The sequence below is a fragment of the Emiliania huxleyi genome (genome assembly GCF_000372725.1).
Source record: "Emiliania huxleyi CCMP1516 unplaced genomic scaffold EMIHUscaffold_260, whole genome shotgun sequence".
NCBI classification, from domain to species: domain Eukaryota; phylum Haptophyta; order Isochrysidales; family Noelaerhabdaceae; genus Emiliania; species Emiliania huxleyi.
The window spans coordinates 122,467-141,746 of NW_005200087.1; the positions used below are offsets into that span (position 1 = coordinate 122,467).

A 19,280-nucleotide genomic window follows, 5' to 3' on the forward strand; every position below is an offset into this window, starting at 1 on the left:
CAGGTGGACAAGGCAGCGGCGAACGGCTCGGCAGCGGCCATCGAGGCAAACCGCTCCTCCTCACACACAGACAGGCGGGCGAGGCCACCTATCCGCTCACCCCCGCCCCCTCCCTCGCCTTGGGACCAGGCGGCCAGCGCGCTCGCGACGCTCCTGTCTGGAGACGAGCCCCTGCAGGCGGCGGTGGTGGCCGAGGATGGGCTTGCGGCCATCGCGGCGCTCCTTCGCGACGGCGCGGCCAAGGCGGCGGGCGAGGCGTTGCTCGGCGCATTTGGCGCCTGCTTTGGGCCCGCCATCGCAAAGGCTCGGCGGTGAGGAGTGTGGGCACCGGGGGGCGGGGGGGGGGAGGGGGGGGGGGGGAGGGTTGGCTCGCCACTGGCTGGCAGGGCGGAGACCCGCCGACCTATCGTTCGCGGTCAGAGGCGGCTCTCGCACGCATGTTGCATGCACCACCGTGGTGTCTGTCGCCGCGCAGCCGCGCAGGGGAAGTAGACCGCCGCGCGTCGGCGTCGCGCTGGGGATATCGCTTTAGCATTGGGTCCGGTCCTGCTGACGTATTGACCCCGCAGGGGGGGGAGGGGTGCGTCCGTGTGGATCCTACATTTTTTAGAGCTTTTTGTGTCACCGCTGCCCCCCGCTCGCGAGACGCAGACGGCAGACGCGGGCGGGCACGTTAAAATCGTAATCCGTAAACATCTAAAAAGTAAAACACACAACACACACACACACACACCGCTCACCCACACCCACGCGCACTGGGCCTTGCACTTTGAATGCCGTGGGGCTCCTGTCGTCAGACGTGGAGACGCGAGGGTTGCCCCCCCTTGCCCCACCACCTCGTGGTAAGCTTGGCGCCTTCCTGGTGCGTGGCCGGCTTCGGCCGCTTGTAAGGGTCGACGTGACGAAGCTGGTCCTACCCGGTGGCGGCTGGTGCACGCCCCACCGGCTCTGCCCCATGAAGCTCGAGTGCTCCACTGCACACGGGAAGCTACGGTGCAGGGCCTGATCGGTCGCTCGGGCCGCCGGCTGCCGCCCTTTGACCCCCCCGCGGCGTGAGTAGGTTCGCCTCTGCGGAGGACGTAGAGCGGTACATCGGCATGCTTCCGGGCGTGCGCTCCCAAAATTTCAGGTGCTTCTGCACCGACTGGATTTTTGACCACCGTCTCATCGAGTGCTCCCGGTGCGGCCACCGCATGCATGTCAAGTGCGGCGAGATCTGGTTCCAGCAGAGGCGAACGTGCCCGTACTGCAGCGTGGCGGACGACGGTGGCAACGTGCTTGAGATCAAGGCGAACGGGCCTGTTACGCTGCGGTACTGCCAGCCGGGCAAGCCCAGCCAAGGCACGCCCTCGCGGCTGACCTCCACTGGTCCACCGCCCACTGGTCCCCGAGCCCACGTCGGCCGTGCACACGCATAGGTGTTGGTAAGGGCAAGCTCGCGGCGCCGGAATGCGATCGCTCTCACTTCATCGTTGGCGCCTGAACAGTATCGGAGCTTGCACGCTACCACCACTTGATACGCTCGCCCCCTCAGAGGTCGCCTTCCTTCCGCGAGCGCGACCCTGCACGCGTGTACTCTGAATCCCCCCCAACATGCCCCCTAACACACCCCCTCTCCTGTCTTGAGCCGCCTCGTCTACTCTGCTGAGCATGTTATCCCTCTCGCCTCGTGTGTCGTGGTTGTAAAGAAAAAAGAAAGAAAAGAAACCCACGGGAGGGAGGACGGCACGCCGAAAAAGAAAGAAAGAAAACGGACATGCCAAGGGAGGGATGGGAGGACGGCACGCCGCCACCACACAGGGATTTTAAGGAGAGGCACGCCGACTCGTGTGGTCGGCGGATTTCTTCAGTCGGGCCGCTGGCGCCGGGTGGGCGTCTGTTCGAGTGAGTTACGAACCACCGTGACGCTACCGCGATGTCCTTCCACTGCATAGTGCCCGGTCACCCTCCGGTCAGTGCGAACGCCTTCAAGCAGGTCGCGTCCAATCGCTGGATCGTCACGCTCGAGTGTCAGGAGGCAATCAACGAGGTGCGCTGTGATCACCCTGCACACTGTGCGCCCGTGCCACCGACGGCACGCCGCCGACGCGCGAGCAGGTCGTCGCTTTCGTCACTGAGCCCCTGGAGCCGAGCACTGCGCTCGGCTGCCACATCGCGTCGCCGCCTTTTGAGGAGTCGTCCTGGCACTACCTCGGGGCAATCACCGCGCAGGCGCCGTCGGTAGTGTTCAAGACGCGCCTGGTGTGGACGGCGCGCGACGCGCTGCCAACGTGCGTCCAGTTCGGGATCGAGCTGCAGCCCACCGCCCAGCTCGCTGCCCGGCCCGCAGAGATGGTCTCTGTTGAGGTGCTCGAGGCGGGCCGGCGCATAGGGAAGGACCTGTATGAGTACGTCGCCTCCTTTGCGGCTCCGGGAGGCGGGGTGCCGCCGCCCGGGTACATCGTCCTCCGCGGGGACGTCTTTGAGCGATGGCTAGCGCGCTTCAACGACAAGTGCGCGCGCTCTGGGCTCGACTGGCTGTACAACTCTGGCTGATGGCGTCGAGACGATACACGATAGAGCAGAAGCAGAGGAGGGAGAGGGTACGCTTAGGAAGCCGTCGCTTTAGCTCTTAGTGCTCCGGTCGTACTCAGGTAACACTCGCGTGTAGACGCGCACACTTTCTCCCGCCCGATCGAGCAAGATGTACACAATATGGTCAATGCACATATGCCGCTGCGGGTTTTTTACTCTTTTTGTGCATTTGTCGATTTTGTGGCCCCTCGCCGACGCGAGGCGTCAGGCGCATGTCGCGCACATGTTTACCGTGTGGTCGGTTCGTTACGCGGTTATTTACGTCATCTTCATGGAGCTAGCCAGAAAATAAACAATATGCCTCTGTGCGCGCTCTGTGCGGCCGGGCGGAGGGAACAAGACACGCTACCTACATGGTCCGTGTGTGTGAGTGGAGGCCCCCAGGGGAGTTGGGAGCTCAGAACAGCTTGCTGCCGGTGGCGAGCTCCTGCCCGACCATTCCGGCGATGGCAATCATCGCGAGCCGCCCGTTGTTGAGCTCCTTGGTCTGCATCTCGGCGAGGGCAGCGGCGTTGGACGGCTTGAGGCCGAGCGGGTCGAACCCGAGGTCGCCCGGGACGTGGTCCTTGCGGATGCCCCAGAGCTTGGTGCCCGGGTTCTCAAACGTGAAGACCGAGAAAACCTCGGCGACCGCGATGACGCCGACAACCACCGGCCAGAAGGTCTGGAGCGGCGTCTGCTGGAAGGCGACGTACGAGGGGGCGTCATCTGACGCGAACAGCGGATGGAACTGCTCGGCCACGGGGAAGCCCAGCGCGGCGAGCATCGCGACGCGCGCGTGCTTGATCTCGACCTGACGAGACAAAGTTGAGGTGGGAGGCGGGAGGCTCGGGTGCTGGTGGCAGGGTGGCAGCTCGGGAGATTTGGCGGAGGAAACGGACCTCACGGAGGAAGCGGATCGTCTCCTCGTCGCGCTCGGCGCAGAAGTTGAGGGGGTCGAAGTAGCCGAGCGGAGCAGTCGCACCGGGAAGGGCAGCCGCGAACGTGGCGCCATTGAAGGTGGTGGGCGCAACGGAGTTAGAGGCGGTGTCCATCATGTCGGTGAGGTTGTCGACGTTCCAGCCCTCCTCGGGCTCCATCTCGTTGGCGAGGCGAATAGAGGCGGCGGCAGGGGCCGCCGTCGGGCGAATGACGCGCGCGGGCGCGGCGAAGGCGTTGGAGGTCGACGACACGAAGGAGAGCATGGTTGCGTGGTTGATCTGCTGGAAAATTCCGGGAAAACGGAAGAAGGAGGGAAGTGGACCAAAGGTTCTTTTAAAAAATGAGAGAAAGTTCCAAGACCAGTCAGGAGCAGGAGAGCCCCACCTGTGCCCCTGATCGTCCTTCCAAAATCCTGCTCGTGCAGGTGGGGAGGATGACCCTGACACTGACACCCTGTCCTCCTCCCCTATGCCCTAACCCCTATCCCTCGTTTGGCTTGTCTGTTTTCTTTCTTTCTTTCTGCTCCAAGACCAAATGGTGCGTAATGGACACACAGCGCATGGCCATCGCACACAGCGCTATAGACTCTGCTCCGCCAACTGACTCCGTGCCGCATCGCTCATGCGGACTCTCGCGGTCACTCCCTGTACCTTGACGGCCCTACCATCACAGCTGACGCGGCCAGCCCTCACGCGACCGGTGCGGGCATGGCGCGCAGCCTCGCGGCGCGCTCGCGGTCGTCGCGCGCGCTCGGCGCGTCGCGCAGCATCTCGTGCACGTCCGCCCGCTGCTCGAGCAGCAGCGTCAGCAGATGCGCCGCCCGGCCCTTGAGACTCGACGCCTCCTGCAGCGCCTCGGTGAGGAGCGCCAAGGCCTCACCACCCTTATTGGAGCGCAGCGCCCGCATCGCGTACATGCGCCGCAGCCACGCTCGCTGCGCCGCCTCTGGCACGGTCACGCCCACATGGTCCAGGAGCGCAGCGCACGATGACGGCTTGTAGACGTCGTGGAAGACGTCCGACGGGCCGCCGTCGGTGGTGACCACGTTGGGGCCGGACCCGCAGCCGCCCAGGCAGCCGCACGCCTGGACGCGGCTTGCCGCGAAGGCCTCCTGCAGCGTCGCGAGCGCCACTCCGCCGTTCTGGTTGGAGTTGGCCTGATCGGAGGCGGCAGCCAGCGCAAAGAGGGAATCGAGTGTGTCCGCCGAGCCCGCCTTGCGGCAGACGCTATTCTTGCAGATTCTGAGGCCGATGGGATGTATGGAGAGAACCGCGGCAGCGAGCAGGGTGGCAGCTATCATTTTTCGATGAGATGAGTGGTGAGAGGCAGGTGATGTGAGATGGGAAGCTTTCTTTTATCGACATAGAAACTGCTCATGGACCATGCATAAGAAAGGGATCCGCCTGTGTTACTACACTCTGTGCGAGTCGGCGTACGTGTAGTCATCCACATACGGCGGGGGGTGCGAGGGCGAAGGCCGCATCTCACTGCTGCCGCGCCGGAGGAAGTTGAAGTTCAAGTTGAGCCGGTTGATCATGTTGTTGTAGTTGCGCTCGACGTCAGCCTGCGCCATGCGTAGGGGCGGGGGGGGAGGGGTCGGCTGGGGGGGGGAGGAGGCAACGCGCAGCTTCCACAGCTTCCGCAGCTTCCGCGCGCGCACCGCAAACTCGTCGGATATCACCCCGTCGTCGCCTTGCGCCAGCATCGCCAAAATATCGCTCTCCACCTGGGGCGCGTGCCTGCGTTACCGCCCGCGCCATAGTGGGGTGGGCCGGGGGCACTCTGGAGCCCGCCTGATTCGCGTACTCCGGGTCCTTTGCCCAGGCGAGGCGATGGCTCTCGCCGCCCAACGGGTCGAGGAAGGGATTGACCATCCCTCTGTTCATAACGCTACTTACTTGTAACCACGATCGATGCGAGGACGCAAGTCCACCAAACTCGGCCATTCCAACGGCCAGACCGCTCGCTTAAGGCTGATTGGCTAGACGAGCGGTCTACCTCCGACAGGGCGGTCCGACAGCGCGTGGATCCGGCCCGCCCCGGCGGGTTACGGTTTATTTAGCGCGCCGACAGACCCCTCGCCCAGGGATCTACAATGCTGTCTTAAGGTCCGACAGGTTCGGCACCGGGCACCGCCTCGGTATACAAAATGCGCCTGCGGGCGGACCCTTACAGATCACAGATCACAGATCATAGATCTAGGGAGGGTCACCCTGCTCCCTGGCATGCAAGCTGGGAGAGTCAAATGGGCATCCGCTCGTTGGCGGACCGACACACCGCAATCGTCCTTGCTGGCGTGATCGACCTGCACCTCCGAACTCGACAGTCGCACGTTGTGACGGGGGGTGATGTGGTCGGTACGGACAGAGACATTGGGCCCGAGATGGGGCACAGGCCATCCCATAGTGCAGCTCGAGGATGGCTGGCCGCGCTGGCAGCGCTGCGCTAAAGGAATGGTTGGCTTGCAATCCTGCCTCCCAAGTGTGCCAAAGAGCTTCGGAGGCTGCAACCAGACTGCGACTATCGGTGGTATGGGCCCGCAGCGTGGCCTCGACCGCTTTGGGTACTGGAGGCAGAGCGACTGCATCGGGTCACCCTTGCCGTTCCTGGATGACAACACACTCGTGCCCGTCGTCCACATCGCGCAGCGCGCCTTCTACCCGCGTCCGAAGCTGCGCGAAGGGGGGCTCAAGGGCTGCTGGTTTTTTGTCGCTCCGGGCAGTGACACGTACATTTCTATCGGTCGGAGTCTTCGCGCGGGTACGCGTGAGGGCGGTGCAGCTGCTCGGATTGAACATGACATTGCCACCTCACTATCCGTTTGCGCTGGACTACCAGCCTGTGTGTGAAGCTACGCAGAAGCTCGGTTTCGACACGATTCAGTACCACAACCAGACGCGGGTGCGGAGGTTCACGGATGCCATCCCTGAAATCGTCGTGTGTCGACGCGAGTGCACCGACTCGAAGCCCTCCTTTGATGACGCATGCGCTGGAAACATCACGGTGTATCGAGGAGATGGCAGCCGGTGCTCTTGCGACAACAAGCAGCGAATCCTGAATTGCGCGGGCACGCCAGCGGGCGAGACTGAAACGAATGGCGAGAACGGCCACGCCTCGCTCCATCCATAGCCGTCAAAGCAGGCGGCATCGATTTCGCGCGAACGCAGCGTTGCCAGGTGACTCTCCCAGCGATTATGCTCGAGGCGGAAGGCAATGTCATCGAGAGGCCGCGGCCGCTCCCGCGGCTGCAGCCGCACCGGCTGCCTAGCCCGCTAGCCGGCTGGCGGCCGCAGGCCGCCCAATGCGACGACGGCCGCAATTGCCGCCCTCCTCGCCCAGCGCATTGCTTAGTGGTGCGCTCGCCTCCCTCCTGCGCGACGCTCATTCGAGCGCGTTCTTGTCTATCTCGGCGCGCGCGCAGCGCGCGAAAGAGGTGAGGTGTGAAGAGGCGGGTCGTGTCCGGTGTGAAGGGTAACCCACGGAGGGTATCAACTAGGGACCCAATGCGGATTCTAGAGGGTATCAGGGTATAGCCCTGGGGTATGATGCGATGATACCATACCAAGCTGAAGTACCGAATCCAAACGCACCATCGTGCCGGGGCTGTACTATGTGTGTGTGCGTTCCCGCCTCCAGCACAGCAGACGCTACGCCGCCGCCGCCGCCGCCACCTCTGCCGCCGCCGCTGCTCGCAGCCCTCGCCGCCGGCTGGGGTGCCGGCTCAAGCTTGCGGCCAGCCCAAGAAGCGGCAATCCGCGCGGTGCTCGAGCGGCGAGACTCACTCATCGTGCAGAGCACAGGCTTCGGCAAGTCGCTCTGCTTCCAGCTCCCTGCCGCGGCGTCGCCGGGTGTCACCGTCGCCATCACTCCTCTCGTCGCCCTGGCTGCTGACCAGCTCCGCGAGTGCGGTGAGCGAGGCATCTCTGCGGCGTCGTGGTCGGCGTCGCTCGACGCGGCGGCCCGAGACGCTCTGGCGGCGGACCTGGAGGAGGAGGCGCCCGACACCAAGCTGCTCTACCTGACGCCCGAAGGGCTGCAGACGCCGCGCGTCAAGGAGATGCTGCGCAGCCTCCACGGGCGGGGCCTGCTCGCTGCATTCGCGGTCGACGAGGCGCACTGCGTCAGCCAGTGGGGGCACGACTTCCGACCGAGCTACCTCGAGATTGGCGCCATCCGCAGCCAGCTGCCCGGCGTCCCCTTCCAAGCGCTGACGGCGACGGCGACAGACAAGGTCCGCGCGGACGTGTGCCGCTCGCTCCGCCTGGCGGACGAGGTGCGGGTCATTGGCTCGGTGGACCGGCGCAACCTCTTCTGGAGCGTCGCGAGCGGCTTCGTGAGCGACGAGGACGAGCTGGAGGACCTCTACGAGTGGCTGTGCGACCACGAGGGCAGCGGGATCATCTACTGCGCGTCGCGCAAGGGGTGCGAGACCCTCGCGACGACCCTCTCGGAGGCAGGGGTAGACGCCTCCGCCTACCACGCCGGCCTCCCGCGCGAGGCGCGCGAGCGGCTGCAGCTCGACTTCCTCGACGGGACTGCGCGTGTGCTCGTCGCGACCATCGCCTTTGGCCTCGGCGTCAACAAGCCGGACGTGCGCTGGGTCCTGCACTGGGACCTGCCAAAGAGCCTCGCCGCGTTGGTGCAGGAGGCGGGCCGCGGAGGCAGGGACGGCGCGCCGGCCGTCTCTCGCGTGTACGTCAACGAGCGGCGCGGCTCCGCCGACGAGCGGCGCGGCGGAGGCACCAGCGGAGGAGTGAGGCGCTACTGCGACACTCGCTCGTGCCGGCGAGACACGCTACTCGCCCACTTTGGGGAGGTGGCGTCGGCTGAGGGCGCGCGGGCCGCGCCCGAGAGCTGCTGCGACCGTTGCGCCGAGCGAGCGCTGCAGCCCTGTCCGCCGCCGCTGCCGCCAGTGCCCGTCGCCGCCGCCGGGCCGAGCGCGCTCCACGCGCCCCGCCGGCCGCCGCCGCCGCTCGGCGCGCGGCCGAACCGCCGCCCCCCGCTTGCGTCTCGCAATCCCATCGTCGCTCCGGGCGCCGCGCCTCCGTCGGCTCCCTCGGCGGCGGCGCGCCCCTTCAAGGTGCCTCGGCGCGCCCCTCCGGCCGAGTGAAGGTCGGGGGGCGGCTCTCGAAGGACGGGTGCTGATGCGCAGGCATCGTCCCGCCGTGCGCAACAGGGTGCGCAGGCATCGTCCCGTTACAGTTGGCAGGCGGACTTCATGGGCTCGAGTGCGAACGTGCGAGGGTGACGCGGGGTTGACGCTGTCCAGTCTTGTGCTACTTGGGTGCGTGTCGATTTCGGAGAAAGAGAAGAAAGAAAAGAACGAAAACAGACAACCCAAGGGAGGGACGATGGGAGCCAGGGAGAGGACGGCACGCGATTTCGAAATTTTGTTCTCGTCGGTTTCGGGAAAATTCTGTGATAGTGCTAGCACGCGCCAGTCCGCACCTGTCGGTCGAGCCTGTCTGCCGTCAGCACTTGGAGCACTTGGAGTGCGGTCATCAACCTCACGTCCAGGACCGGGGAGCTAAGAAGCGCACCCAGTTGGCCGGACGCTCGGCATCGGGTTACGGGCAAGAGAGCCCTAGCCCCGGGGGTGCGCGGTCGCAGGGCCATAACACGTCTCCGAGGGATGGTTCCGTGTACCGGGTCAGGGAGACTTCTTTTGCCGAGACTTTTTTGCAGCTGGTGTACCTGTGTTAGTGCCAGTGCGCGCCAGTCCCGTGCCCGGGTTTTCTTGTAAAATTCTTTGCAAAGTAAATTCTTTTGCAGCTCCGTCTCTCGCGCGGTCGCCTTGTAAAATTCTCGCGCGGCACTCACCGCTGTGTGACACTCACACTCGCTCACCGCTCACTCACCGCTCACTGCTCACGGCAACGCAATGTCCGCCGCTGGCATGGGAGGCGTCATGGAAGGCCTCATTGAGAACAGCGAGAGACCCACCCTTCCAGACCCCGCCTTGATGCAGCTCGTCGCTGCGTCAGCCTCCCTTCGGCACCTGACTGGCCCGCTGGCGACAGTCACGTGGGAGGAGCTCGCTGCCGACTGCGCGCCGCCGTCCGGAGAGGTTCGGCTGGTGCGCACCGTCCTCCTGCGCCGGCTCGCTGCTCTCGGCGTGTCGCTGTCTGACCGACAAGCGTTTGCGTCCACATTCTGCGCGCTGCCTTGTCGGCCTGGAGGAGGGCCAGCGAGACCCACCACGGCTGACTGTGCTGCTGCCGCCTCCGCCGACGCCTCCGCCACCGCAGCGCCGCCGGACAGCAAGCTGCCGGGCGAAGTTTCCGACGCTCTCTCCTGGAACTTTCAGCAACCCCTGCCTGCCGCCGCCACAGCTCCGCTCGAGGAGCAGCCTTACCCGCCGCCGCGCGGACAGCTCTCGGCGCCACCGCCGGCCCCGCCGTCACAAGACCGTGTCACGGCGGAGGCTGCCCGAGCCCTCTCTGGCTCGCTGAGCAGCCTGTTCGCGATGCTTGAGGAGCGCGACGAGGAGTTGAGGAGGCTGCGCGGGCAGCTCGAGCTGAGCCAGCGGCGGGGCCGCAAGCTGCAAGCGCTGCTCAACGAGGCGTACGATAAGGAGGCGGCGTCCATCATCGATGCCGCCCTCAAGGGCACGCAGCAGATTCTGACAGCACAGGCGGCTGCCGGCTGCGGCAACGATCGGCCGCTTGATGCGTTGGACATGCCATAGGTAGTTGTTGGGGAGCCCCACTGTTGTTCTGTTGTTACTGTTAACACTAGCAACACTGTTAAGCTCCCGTTTGGCAGGAGGCTACCCCGCGGCGCGCCGCGCTCGGGGGGCTCGAGCCTCTGGCGGGGGCCTCCTTTCTCCCCGCCGTCTCCGCCCGCAGCGAGGGGACCAAGCCCGGTAGTGGCCACCGGAAACGGACTCGCTATACGCGGCACCCGCGCTCGTAAGAGGTGGCTGGCGCCCTGAGGCGGCATTTGGTGGCGTGGGAGTGCGGAACGCTACTGGCGGCGTGACAGCTGACAGGGCCTCTCTCGGCTGAGTGTGCCGCCCATCGGCACGCGGGTGCGCAGACATCGCGACTCTGCCCGCTCGCTCGACCCTTTTGCCGCTAGAGGGCGCCGGCCGCGTGTAAGAGGTGGCTGGCGCCCTGAGGCGGCATTTGGTGGCGTGGGGAGTGCGGAACGCTACCGGCGGCGTGAAAGGGCCTCTCTCAGCCGCGTGTGCCGCCCATCGGCCCGCGGGTGCGCGGGTGCGCAGACATCGCGACTCTCCCGCTCGCTTGACCCTTTTGCCGCGAGAGGGCGCCGGCCGGGTGTAAGAGGTGGCTGGCACCCTGAGGCGGCATTTGGTGGGGTCGGCGTGCGGGGCTGAGTCTTACTCGTCGGCGCTGGGGCCAGATCCCAGCGCAGAACTCTGCAACGCTGGCATATAGACACAACAAGACTAACCCTGACCCTAAACCTATAACCCTAACCCTAACCCTAACCCTAACACCCTAACCCTAACACCCTAACCCTAACCCTAGGTCAGCGTACGGGGCTGAGTCTTACTCGTCGGCGCTGGGGCCAGACCTCAGCGCAGAAACCTGCAACGCTGGCATATACAGCAGACACAACAAGACTAATTTTAACCTTAACCCAACCCTAACCCTAACCCTAACCCTTGCTAACCCTAACCCGAACCCGAACCCGAACCCGAACCCGACCGGACCTGTGGACCGGACCCCCAACTCCACACCGCAAATTTGAAAGATCTTGATGAAAATCAGGGGCCCGACCGCAAATTTCCGTCCAAAATTTTCGCAAGGCGCTCCGCGCCTGCAGATTTTGTTTTTGAAATAAATTCGATAAAATTGGGGGCTGGGCCAAGCGCTCTCTGCGCGCTCTAGAGTACCCCTGCCGCGCCTCGCCGCCGCCTCGGCCTGCGAGTGCGACGCGCGGACGGTGTAAACTGTAACCTGTATTATCACTTATCAGTCACCTTTGCCACCGTCGCGCAACCATACGCTTTATCCCTCATATCCTTCCTCCGACGGTGCATAGTCTGAGGGTATCCTAAAAGTTCGGCCGATTTGGGTCAAAACGCTAAAAGCACGCCTAGGCGTAGAGTTGGGGCAAAACGACAAAAGTGGGCCCGCCCGGGGCAAAATGGTAAAAGTCGCGCGCCGCAGGCACGCAAAAAATTTGCGAGGGGCGCTTTCGAGGCGAGCAGCACAGCATTTTTCTCGCCATAGTGTGCGGGAACTACTTCGCGGGACAATAGCTACTACTTACTGCACCTCCGGCGCGCGGAGCCTCCGGCCCGGAGCGCCGAATTTTTTTGAGACGAAATGCTAAAAGTTAGGCGCTCCGAGACGATCGAAGTGATAAAAGTCGCACTCTCCCCTGACCCGATCTCAAAAGTCTAAAAGCACCCGAGGCTCCAGAAACCTAACTTACTCCTACGTGGCTGGGTTCACAGCGATTGTAGGAAAACGAAGGGAACACTTGACGGTCGCGGCCTTCCGACTCGCGCCTCCGCCTCACTGGCACTATTGTAGCCCTGGCCGGTGCGCGTGTGAAGTTTAAGTTCCGGTGTAAAAATTCGAACGCGTTCTCTCGCGGTGACCAAAAAATGTCCACCTCAGAGGCACCTCCGGAGGCAGGCCGCTGCACGCCGGCGACACAGCTCTCGAACTGACCCGCAGCTCCTCTCAGAGCGGGAACTGTGACGAAAGTTGACTGAGGCGGTTGTCAGGAATTATCATACGGATCACATGGTGGCTCTCTCATGACGGGAGACCGCCCGACCACTCCTGGGTGGCACTGCCACCGGTGTCGCTCGACGTCCTGTCGACAGCGTGCCGACAGCGACACAGACCATGTGGGACGCGTCGAGTATCGACCTCTACTGCTTACCCAGCCTTCGAGTGTATCCTGGCTGTGGTCCCACACCCACTGGTGTCCATCTCAGAGACCGCAGGAGGTCATGAGGGTCGATGGGAGTGCCAACCCCACAATGCCTAAAAACCCAGCATCTGAATTTCCCCCCTTCCATGATATCATGGATTTTGGCCATGAAGTCATGGAACCGTGAGATCACAACTCCTCTCTCATGAAAATCACACGCCTGATTTCACAGCATATGATTTCATGGTCGCGCTGTGAAATCACACACCGGGGGGCACGCCCGTGCGGCGAGCACGACGGTCCCCCCAGCCCCACAGGCAGCATGCATTTTATTTCGTCCCACATGCTTCGATAAATGAGGCGAGAGCGTACACCGCGCCGCGCAAGCGGTGCACACACACACACACTCACTCATTCATAGCGCGAGGGACATGACATGCAGAGAGAGTGGGAGAAACTAGAGAGACTGGGCGCGAGATCCGCGGGTGCGCGCAATGCACCACTGGCGGAAAGGCTCAGCTCGTAGCTGCCTCTCGCTCCTAGAGGCCTAGTCTCTCGTGAGGAAGCCTCGCACCGGGGCGGCGCCTCCTGAGCGGCCCCAGATCGCGATGAGTCGCGCTGGCAGCGCCCTGGCGCAAGGCTGCTGGCACAGCCGCCTAGGCCGCTGCCTCGCGGATGCGGAGCAGCGGCTCCCACTTGGTCGGGCACGCGTCGGCGTCGAGCAGCCACGCCTTGATCCTCTCGAACCGCGCGGAAGAGCCTGTCTCGCGGTTGCGCTTGCCGTACTGCAGCACGCCTACAGGCACAGGCACAGATCACAGAACTGGTGAGGTGTGGGCGACTTCTCTCGCCGCAGAAGGTGCGCACGCACCTTCGGTGTCTGGGACGAAGGTGAGCGTCTGCCACAGCGACATCACCGTGTACGCCACGAACTTGAGCGTGATGGTGCGCGAGCGGCCCGACGGGAGGAAGGTGAGGTACTGCTGGAGGAGCGCGGGCCACTCCTTGTGCGCGAAGGCCAGCAGCGTGTGGTTCTGCGGGTCGACGGCGGCGTGGAAGGCGAACATGAACTCGTCCTCGCCCTCAAGCTTGAAGCCGGGCGGCGCTGCCACCAGCCCAGCGAACAGCGCCACGTGCTCCGCCTTGGCCGCCGCGTGCAGAGTGGCGTTGGAGGCGTGCACCATGACGCGGTGGATGATGCCCGAGTAGATGAGGAGCAACTGGTTGCGGAGGTCGGTGTTGAGCTCCGACTCCGCCTCGCGCAGCGTCGCACGGAGGTTCTGCTTGAACTGCGTCTTGAGCAGCACCTTGGACCCGGTGTTGTCGGGCAGCGGCAGCGCAGCGATGACCCCCGGCAGGATGTCGTCGAGGGAGAGCCCGGCAACGGTCTCGTCAAGGTGGGCGAGCACGTACACCTGGATGGGGCGCACAATGACATGGCGCCTCAGGCGTTTGTATGGAGCGATCTCGGGCGATCTCGATCGATCTCAGGCAACTCTCGGGCAATCTCGGGCAATCTCGGCGACACCTTGATGGCGCGCATGACGACGTGGCGCTTGCCGGCAAACGTCCGCCGGTCGGGAGTAGGCTGCCAGTACGGGGAGGCGCCCGCCGCGGCAGCGCCACCGCCGCCACCGCCGCCACCGCCACCGGCCGGGCCGGCAGCGGCGGCGGCGGCGCCGCCGAGCGCCGGGATGAGCTGCGAGACGAGGGCGGTGGCGATGTTGTTCGGCAGGGCGGTGATCGCCTGCGTGAGCAGCGCCTGGTTGAACTCGCGGTTGGGGTCGTCCGCGCCGTTGGAGTCCTCGGCCCGCGCAGCCTCCTCGTACTCGTCCTCGAGCTCGGGGTCAGAGATGCCGTCCTCAGAGCCCTCGACGGAGGAGAGGATGCCGCCGCCGAGGCCGTCGGCCGAGCCCGACTCGGATGGCGCGTACGACGGGTCCGAGGAGCCGCTCTCGCTGCGCGCGTCAACCTGTGTGGGGCACGGAAGAAGCGTGTAGAGCGCAGCGCAGGCGTGGCGGTCGCTGCGAAGCAGGCGCGCGCCTCGGCAGTCGGCTCCGGGTTGACGAGGTCTTGGAGCGTCTTGGCCTCTGTCTTGCCAGCTTGGTCGGTGACGGGTGTCGTGTTGACACGGGGAGCGCGGCGCTGGCGCTTCTGAGGCATGTTGAACGACAGAGACGGTTGAAGAAGCGACCGTGGGATCATGGTCCGTGAATTTCGAGCGCGAACCGAAGATTCCTTTGCCGCTCCCGCCTCGAATGCGCGAATCGCGCGGTCTAGGTGTTGTGTTCTTGTGTTCGGTGTAAAGGGAAGTAGGTTGCTGAAAAAGCCGGCGACATTCTTCAAGAGAGAGAGAGAGAGAGAGAATACGGCTGCTTGCAGGCTGCAGACGCATTTCAAGACATGCTTTTCTGGGTGGTGCCAGCTTGGGGCAGCAGCATGTCGTGTATAAACTAATTTCTCTTAACCACTGCACACAACGTGCACACCAAGACGCCATTCATCCATGAGAGAGAAAGAGAAAAAACGGCCTTAGCGCGCGGTGAATGGAGGAATGGAGCTGCCCTGAGGAACGATAAACTCGCTCGAGATGGTTTGCAGGTTTGGAATATGCGTCTTCCCTCGCAATAACAAGCCTGCACGAAATTCTTTCCGTCTCAGCGAAGCTGGTCGAGCGCGCAACAACCGAAGAACTAACTGGCGCGTTTCGTGTGCTCCCGACTGTGGCCGCGTCTGCCGTAGCTACACACAGCTCTCGTGGCACATCCGCGACGCACACCCTGGCGACCTCGACGCAGCAGCACACGCGGTACTCGATCGCGACGCGCATCGCGTCGCAGATCAGCAGGCGGAGCAGCCGCAGCGTGAGCACGAGCGCCGAGAAGCTCGGCGGAAGCCAGGCGAGCCGCGAGTGTCGCCGCGTCCGCCTCTGCCGCCGCCGTACTTTGCTGACATCCAGCTGGGCGCACTCTTTGGCAATATGCGCACGTTCCGGTGGTATGCACACCAGGAGCTCATCGGCACTTCCAACCATGACGCGCCCTCGGCCATCGCTCGCGAGCAGGAGGACACGGTCGGGTCGCTCCAACCGCTGCTGATTGATGCACGGCGTGGACTGTCGCCGATGCGAGCGGTGGTGGATGGCTTGCTCGACAAACTCGGGCTTCGATTTCACACAGTCACCATCGAGGTGGAGCTGACCCCAGGTGAGCCGCCGGTCGCTGTCGTGATGCACTATCGGAAGCTGGATGCGATGGCCCGCTTCCTCTTCCGCTTTGTGACGCCGGAGCACTGTCGCCCACGGCGGCTCGTCGAGCGCAGCAGTGGTGACCGCGTCTACGCGGATCCCTACTCGGGCGATGTGCTGCTCGAGCTCTGTGGCGCCATCCAGGCTCGGGACCCCTCGGCCATTGCTTTTGCGCTCAAGCTGTACTGGGACGATACAAATCTCACCAAGAACGGCGAGCGCTCGGCTTGCCCCGTGTCCGTCACCAGCCTGGCTCTTCCACTGGAGCAGGCCCGGCAGCCTTCCAATGGAATGCTCCTCTCGTACCTGTCCAAGGTGCCTGACCGAGCCATGCTTGAGGTGTCTGACGCGCGCAAGACAACTGTGCGCAAGCTGCTGTTTCGCGCGCAGATGCGACACTTGTTCAGTGGCATGCGAGACAGGAGCATGATCTCCCTGGTTGGTACCACCGCTGTTGGCGCGCACGGCCAGGCTGAGCGCATCTACCCCGTGGTGCTCGGGCTGTCGCTCGACTACCCAAAGATTGCGCAGGTGACGCAGACGCTGCAGAACCAGGCGTGCTGGATGTGCTACGCCAGGAAGGGGCCGGGGTTCTGGTCACACGAGAGCTTTGACCTGCGGAGCAACGCCACCCAGCGTGCGCACATCGGTCGGGCATGGGCTCTCCACCCGCACTCGGCTGCAGCGCGCGCGGACCACACCCGGCCTCTCGGGCTCCACCCTGATCCCAACCCGGCCTTTGAGGTGGTGGGCCTGGACGTCTTCCAGGGCACGGCCATCCCGCTGATGCACTTTTGCGAGCACGGCACTGGCCAGAAGCTGATGGAGTGCACCTTCCAGCTGATGCAGAGCAGCCTCTCCTCCCGTGACTTCAAGGCGTTGGGCAAGCAGATCGATGCCTGGATCACGGCGCGCGTCGTCCCGCTGCACATGACCAAATGCGCATTTTCGCGAGGCATCTCGCATTACCTGTACGGAGCCTACATCAATCCACTCGACCCATGGGAGGGAACTGTCAAGTTCGGCCAGATTGCCTCTGCCGACACGCTGAGAGACATCCTCCGCTTCTGGCGACTGCTCCTCGTCGACATCTCCCCCGGCTGCCCCCAGCTGCTCGAGCTCTTCACCGTCTACTTTGAGTGGTTGGAGCTCATGTACCGCAGAGCTCACACTGACGGGAGCCTGCGATACGCTTCAGATTTGAACGAGCAGTGGCAGGACCTGGCCATCTCCCTCTTTGGCAAGGAGCACTTTGAGGACTCCATTAAGTTCCACGCTGCCGGTGCGCACCTTGCCGACTGGACGACCGGGCGAGGGAGCCTGCTCTACTACAACGACGCTTACGGCGAACTCCTCAACAAGAGCAATGCCAAGGAGCCGTGGAGACGCACCAACTACCACCGTGGCCCTCACGGTGCCGAGGAGCAGATGACGACGGTGGTCAGTCGGACCGACCTGCTCAAGCTGCTGCTGCAACTTGCGGAGAGGGCCGACGCCTCGCCTGCGCCTCCGCCGCCTCTCGCGTCGCCGCAGCTTGGCCCACCCAGCCGGCTGATGGGGGTTCGAGAGACGGTGTGCCGAATCGACCTTGGGGCTGCGCAAAACATCCACCCTTCCCTCCTTCAGCTTCCCTTCTCCGTGGCCTTGTATTTGCATCAAGCCACGGGCGGCGGCAGCGACGACGCCTCGTCCCCGGTGGAATGCCCAGCCTCACTTCTTCGCTACTTGAGGTTCGACCGGGCGTGGCAGTGCAGCGATGGCCTGCCAACTTCCGCGCAGCAGAGCGAGGCGGCTCGAAGCTACACGCCGCCCTCTGCCAGGATGAGACGCGGCAAGAGGTGCGGCCGACCGGCGAGGCCCCTGTCTTTGTTGCTGTGGATGTCGATGGCCAGGGCAAGCTGTGGTACGGCCAGCTCATTCTCTGCTTTATCGCGCGCTACCTTGGGCCAGAGCAGCTGTGCTACATCCGATGGCTCGACTCGTTGCACGACCTCGATGCTGCGCGCATCCGCCCCCTGACCCCCCGCGAGGCGGTCGGTCCGTTTGAGGCCTTCCGGTGGTCGAAGCGACCCGGAAGCCGCCGCCACAGGGGGCACCCACGCGCTAATAGCCCTCACTACGGGGTAGTGAGCTGCGAGCAGGTGCGATACCGGGCCGCAATCATAGCGAGCCTGGCTGACGCTCTCGACGCAGAGGATCCGCTGTTCCGCCTGAACACTGACATGTATCTGCTATGAACACGGGACACTCGCTCGCGCCAGCCAGCTGTGATTTCACGGTCGGAGTGTGATATCATGCCCATGAATCTTGCGTTGTGAAATCACAAATCCGGTATGAAATCACGCTTCATATAGATTTCATGCTTTTTTCCATGATCTCATAGAGCCGGGGTTTTCTAGATGCAGCCTAGTAACCCTCAGACTATGCGACGGTGGCATAAGGTGACTGATAGTGATGCACACCGTCGCAGCCTCTGGCTCACAACTCGATCAATACAGAATAGCAAAAACACACACACCACAAACCTGAACGGGCACACCCCAGCGTCTGCCCCACGGACGACGGAGATACCGCGCCGGCAACCACGCGCCATACACACACACACACACACACACACACACACACACACACACACACACACACACACACACACACACACACACACACACACACACACACACACACACACACACACACACACACACTTACACATGCCAGAACATCTCACGAAAACGTCCGTCAGGGGCCACGCCGGCTTCTGGGCCGCGGCTCAGTAGCGGATGCCGAGGCAGCACCACTGGTAGCAGTCGTACCTACAGCGAAAAGGCCTCCCGGGGTCACACCCGCTGCAGTGGCGAGCACGCACCCGCACGCGCAGAGACGCACGTGCGCGTGCGCCAGTGGTCGAGGGACTCGGAGACGAGGCTCGCGGCGAACCGCGCCGCCTGCACCTCCGAGTCGTGCGGCCGGAAGCGCTGCCGCATCGCGTCGATCGACGCCTCCCCGGCGCGGAAGCAAGGCAGCGAGCCGCCGGTGGCGTGGTAGGCGGCGGCGACGGAGAGGAGGAGCTCCTCGCGGTGGCGGCGCGCCTCGAGGTAGCCGCGCACGACGAGCAGCCGAAAGTAGGCGAACCACGGCGACGACGCGCCGCCCATCACCTCGACCCACTCGCGCGTGAGCTTGAAGGGCGCAGACTCGAAGCCGATGTTTTTGCCGGGCGAGTTGGAGAGGAGGAAGCCAAAGTCGATGTGGACGACGGAGCCGTCGGCGCGCAGCAGGATGTTGCCGTTGTGCCGGTCCTTGATCTGGAGGAGGTAGCACGCGACAGAGTACGCGGCGCTGGACTGCACGAAGTTGCGCCGGGCGGCATAGAAGGCGCGCGAGGAGGGGCCGCCGTAGCGCGCGCGGAAGAAGGCGGCGAGCGAGGAGAAGGAGGCGGTCTTGCAGATGCCGTCGAGCGACTTTGCGTCGGGGACGACCTCGATGAGCCCGGCGGTGGCCGAGGTTGCGAGGATCGTGTACGGGAAGAGGCGGAGCGGCATGCGCGCGCTGCTCCAGACGCGGCCGAGCTGGGCGATGAAGGAGACGGCGAGCTGCTCCTGCGAGGCGGCGGGGGCGGAGGGGGCGGGGTGGGGAGCGGGCGAGGAGAGGCGACGGACGCGCGGGCGGAGCAGCCGCTCCT

At 64.2% G+C, this 19,280-nt stretch overlaps 8 protein-coding genes across 8 annotated transcripts in view; 4 read left to right on the top strand and 4 right to left on the bottom strand.

Annotated features, from left to right (window-relative positions):
* EMIHUDRAFT_457623 (hypothetical protein) overlaps positions 1 to 1,483 on the top strand; it is a gene marked incomplete at both ends in the record, with an annotated part of 3,286 nt that extends 1,803 nt beyond the window's left edge. Inside the window, 6 exons of the mRNA XM_005777416.1 lie at positions 130 to 311; positions 387 to 415; positions 484 to 538; positions 892 to 993; positions 1,061 to 1,368; positions 1,419 to 1,483. Of these exons, the coding sequence (XP_005777473.1) occupies positions 130 to 311; positions 387 to 415; positions 484 to 538; positions 892 to 993; positions 1,061 to 1,368; positions 1,419 to 1,483 (741 nt within the window). The remainder of the gene's footprint in view (positions 1 to 129; positions 312 to 386; positions 416 to 483; positions 539 to 891; positions 994 to 1,060; positions 1,369 to 1,418) is intronic.
* A 432-nt stretch (positions 1,484 to 1,915) lies between these two features.
* Positions 1,916 to 2,535, top strand: EMIHUDRAFT_238005 (hypothetical protein; the record flags this gene model as incomplete). Its single annotated transcript, XM_005777417.1, has 2 exons — positions 1,916 to 2,029; positions 2,098 to 2,535. 2 exons carry the CDS (start codon positions 1,916 to 1,918, stop codon positions 2,533 to 2,535), a joined length of 552 nt encoding a protein of 183 aa, XP_005777474.1.
* Positions 2,536 to 2,820: 285 nt separating this feature from the next.
* Lhcf36 (light-harvesting family) lies at positions 2,821 to 3,772 on the bottom strand. Its single transcript, XM_005777425.1, has 2 exons — positions 3,456 to 3,772; positions 2,821 to 3,367 (listed from the first exon to the last, which is right to left on the bottom strand). Exons 1-2 carry the CDS (start codon positions 3,756 to 3,758, stop codon positions 2,972 to 2,974), a joined length of 699 nt encoding a protein of 232 aa, XP_005777482.1. The 5' UTR covers positions 3,759 to 3,772; the 3' UTR covers positions 2,821 to 2,971.
* A 411-nt stretch (positions 3,773 to 4,183) lies between these two features.
* EMIHUDRAFT_238007 (hypothetical protein) lies at positions 4,184 to 4,795 on the bottom strand (the record flags this gene model as incomplete). Its single annotated transcript, XM_005777418.1, has 1 exon — positions 4,184 to 4,795. One exon carries the CDS (start codon positions 4,793 to 4,795, stop codon positions 4,184 to 4,186), a length of 612 nt encoding a protein of 203 aa, XP_005777475.1.
* A 2,406-nt stretch (positions 4,796 to 7,201) lies between these two features.
* EMIHUDRAFT_42008 (hypothetical protein) lies at positions 7,202 to 8,176 on the top strand (the record flags this gene model as incomplete). The annotated part of the gene is made up of 1 exon (XM_005777419.1): positions 7,202 to 8,176. A coding segment is annotated over one exon (975 nt), but the record flags the coding sequence as incomplete, so codon positions are not given.
* Positions 8,177 to 9,376: 1,200 nt separating this feature from the next.
* Positions 9,377 to 10,410, top strand: EMIHUDRAFT_238011 (hypothetical protein; the record flags this gene model as incomplete). Its single annotated transcript, XM_005777420.1, has 3 exons — positions 9,377 to 9,571; positions 9,869 to 10,167; positions 10,344 to 10,410. The coding sequence occupies 3 exons, from the start codon at positions 9,377 to 9,379 to the stop codon at positions 10,408 to 10,410; spliced, it is 561 nt and encodes a 186-aa protein (XP_005777477.1).
* A 2,597-nt stretch (positions 10,411 to 13,007) lies between these two features.
* EMIHUDRAFT_238012 (hypothetical protein) lies at positions 13,008 to 15,181 on the bottom strand (the record flags this gene model as incomplete). The annotated part of the gene is made up of 5 exons (XM_005777421.1): positions 13,008 to 13,147; positions 13,223 to 13,766; positions 13,880 to 13,939; positions 14,060 to 14,323; positions 15,131 to 15,181. 5 exons carry the CDS (start codon positions 15,179 to 15,181, stop codon positions 13,008 to 13,010), a joined length of 1,059 nt encoding a protein of 352 aa, XP_005777478.1.
* Positions 15,182 to 18,435: 3,254 nt separating this feature from the next.
* On the bottom strand, positions 18,436 to 19,200 carry EMIHUDRAFT_73970 (hypothetical protein; the record flags this gene model as incomplete). The annotated part of the gene is made up of 1 exon (XM_005777422.1): positions 18,436 to 19,200. A coding segment is annotated over one exon (765 nt), but the record flags the coding sequence as incomplete, so codon positions are not given.
* Positions 19,201 to 19,280: the final 80 nt, after the last annotated feature.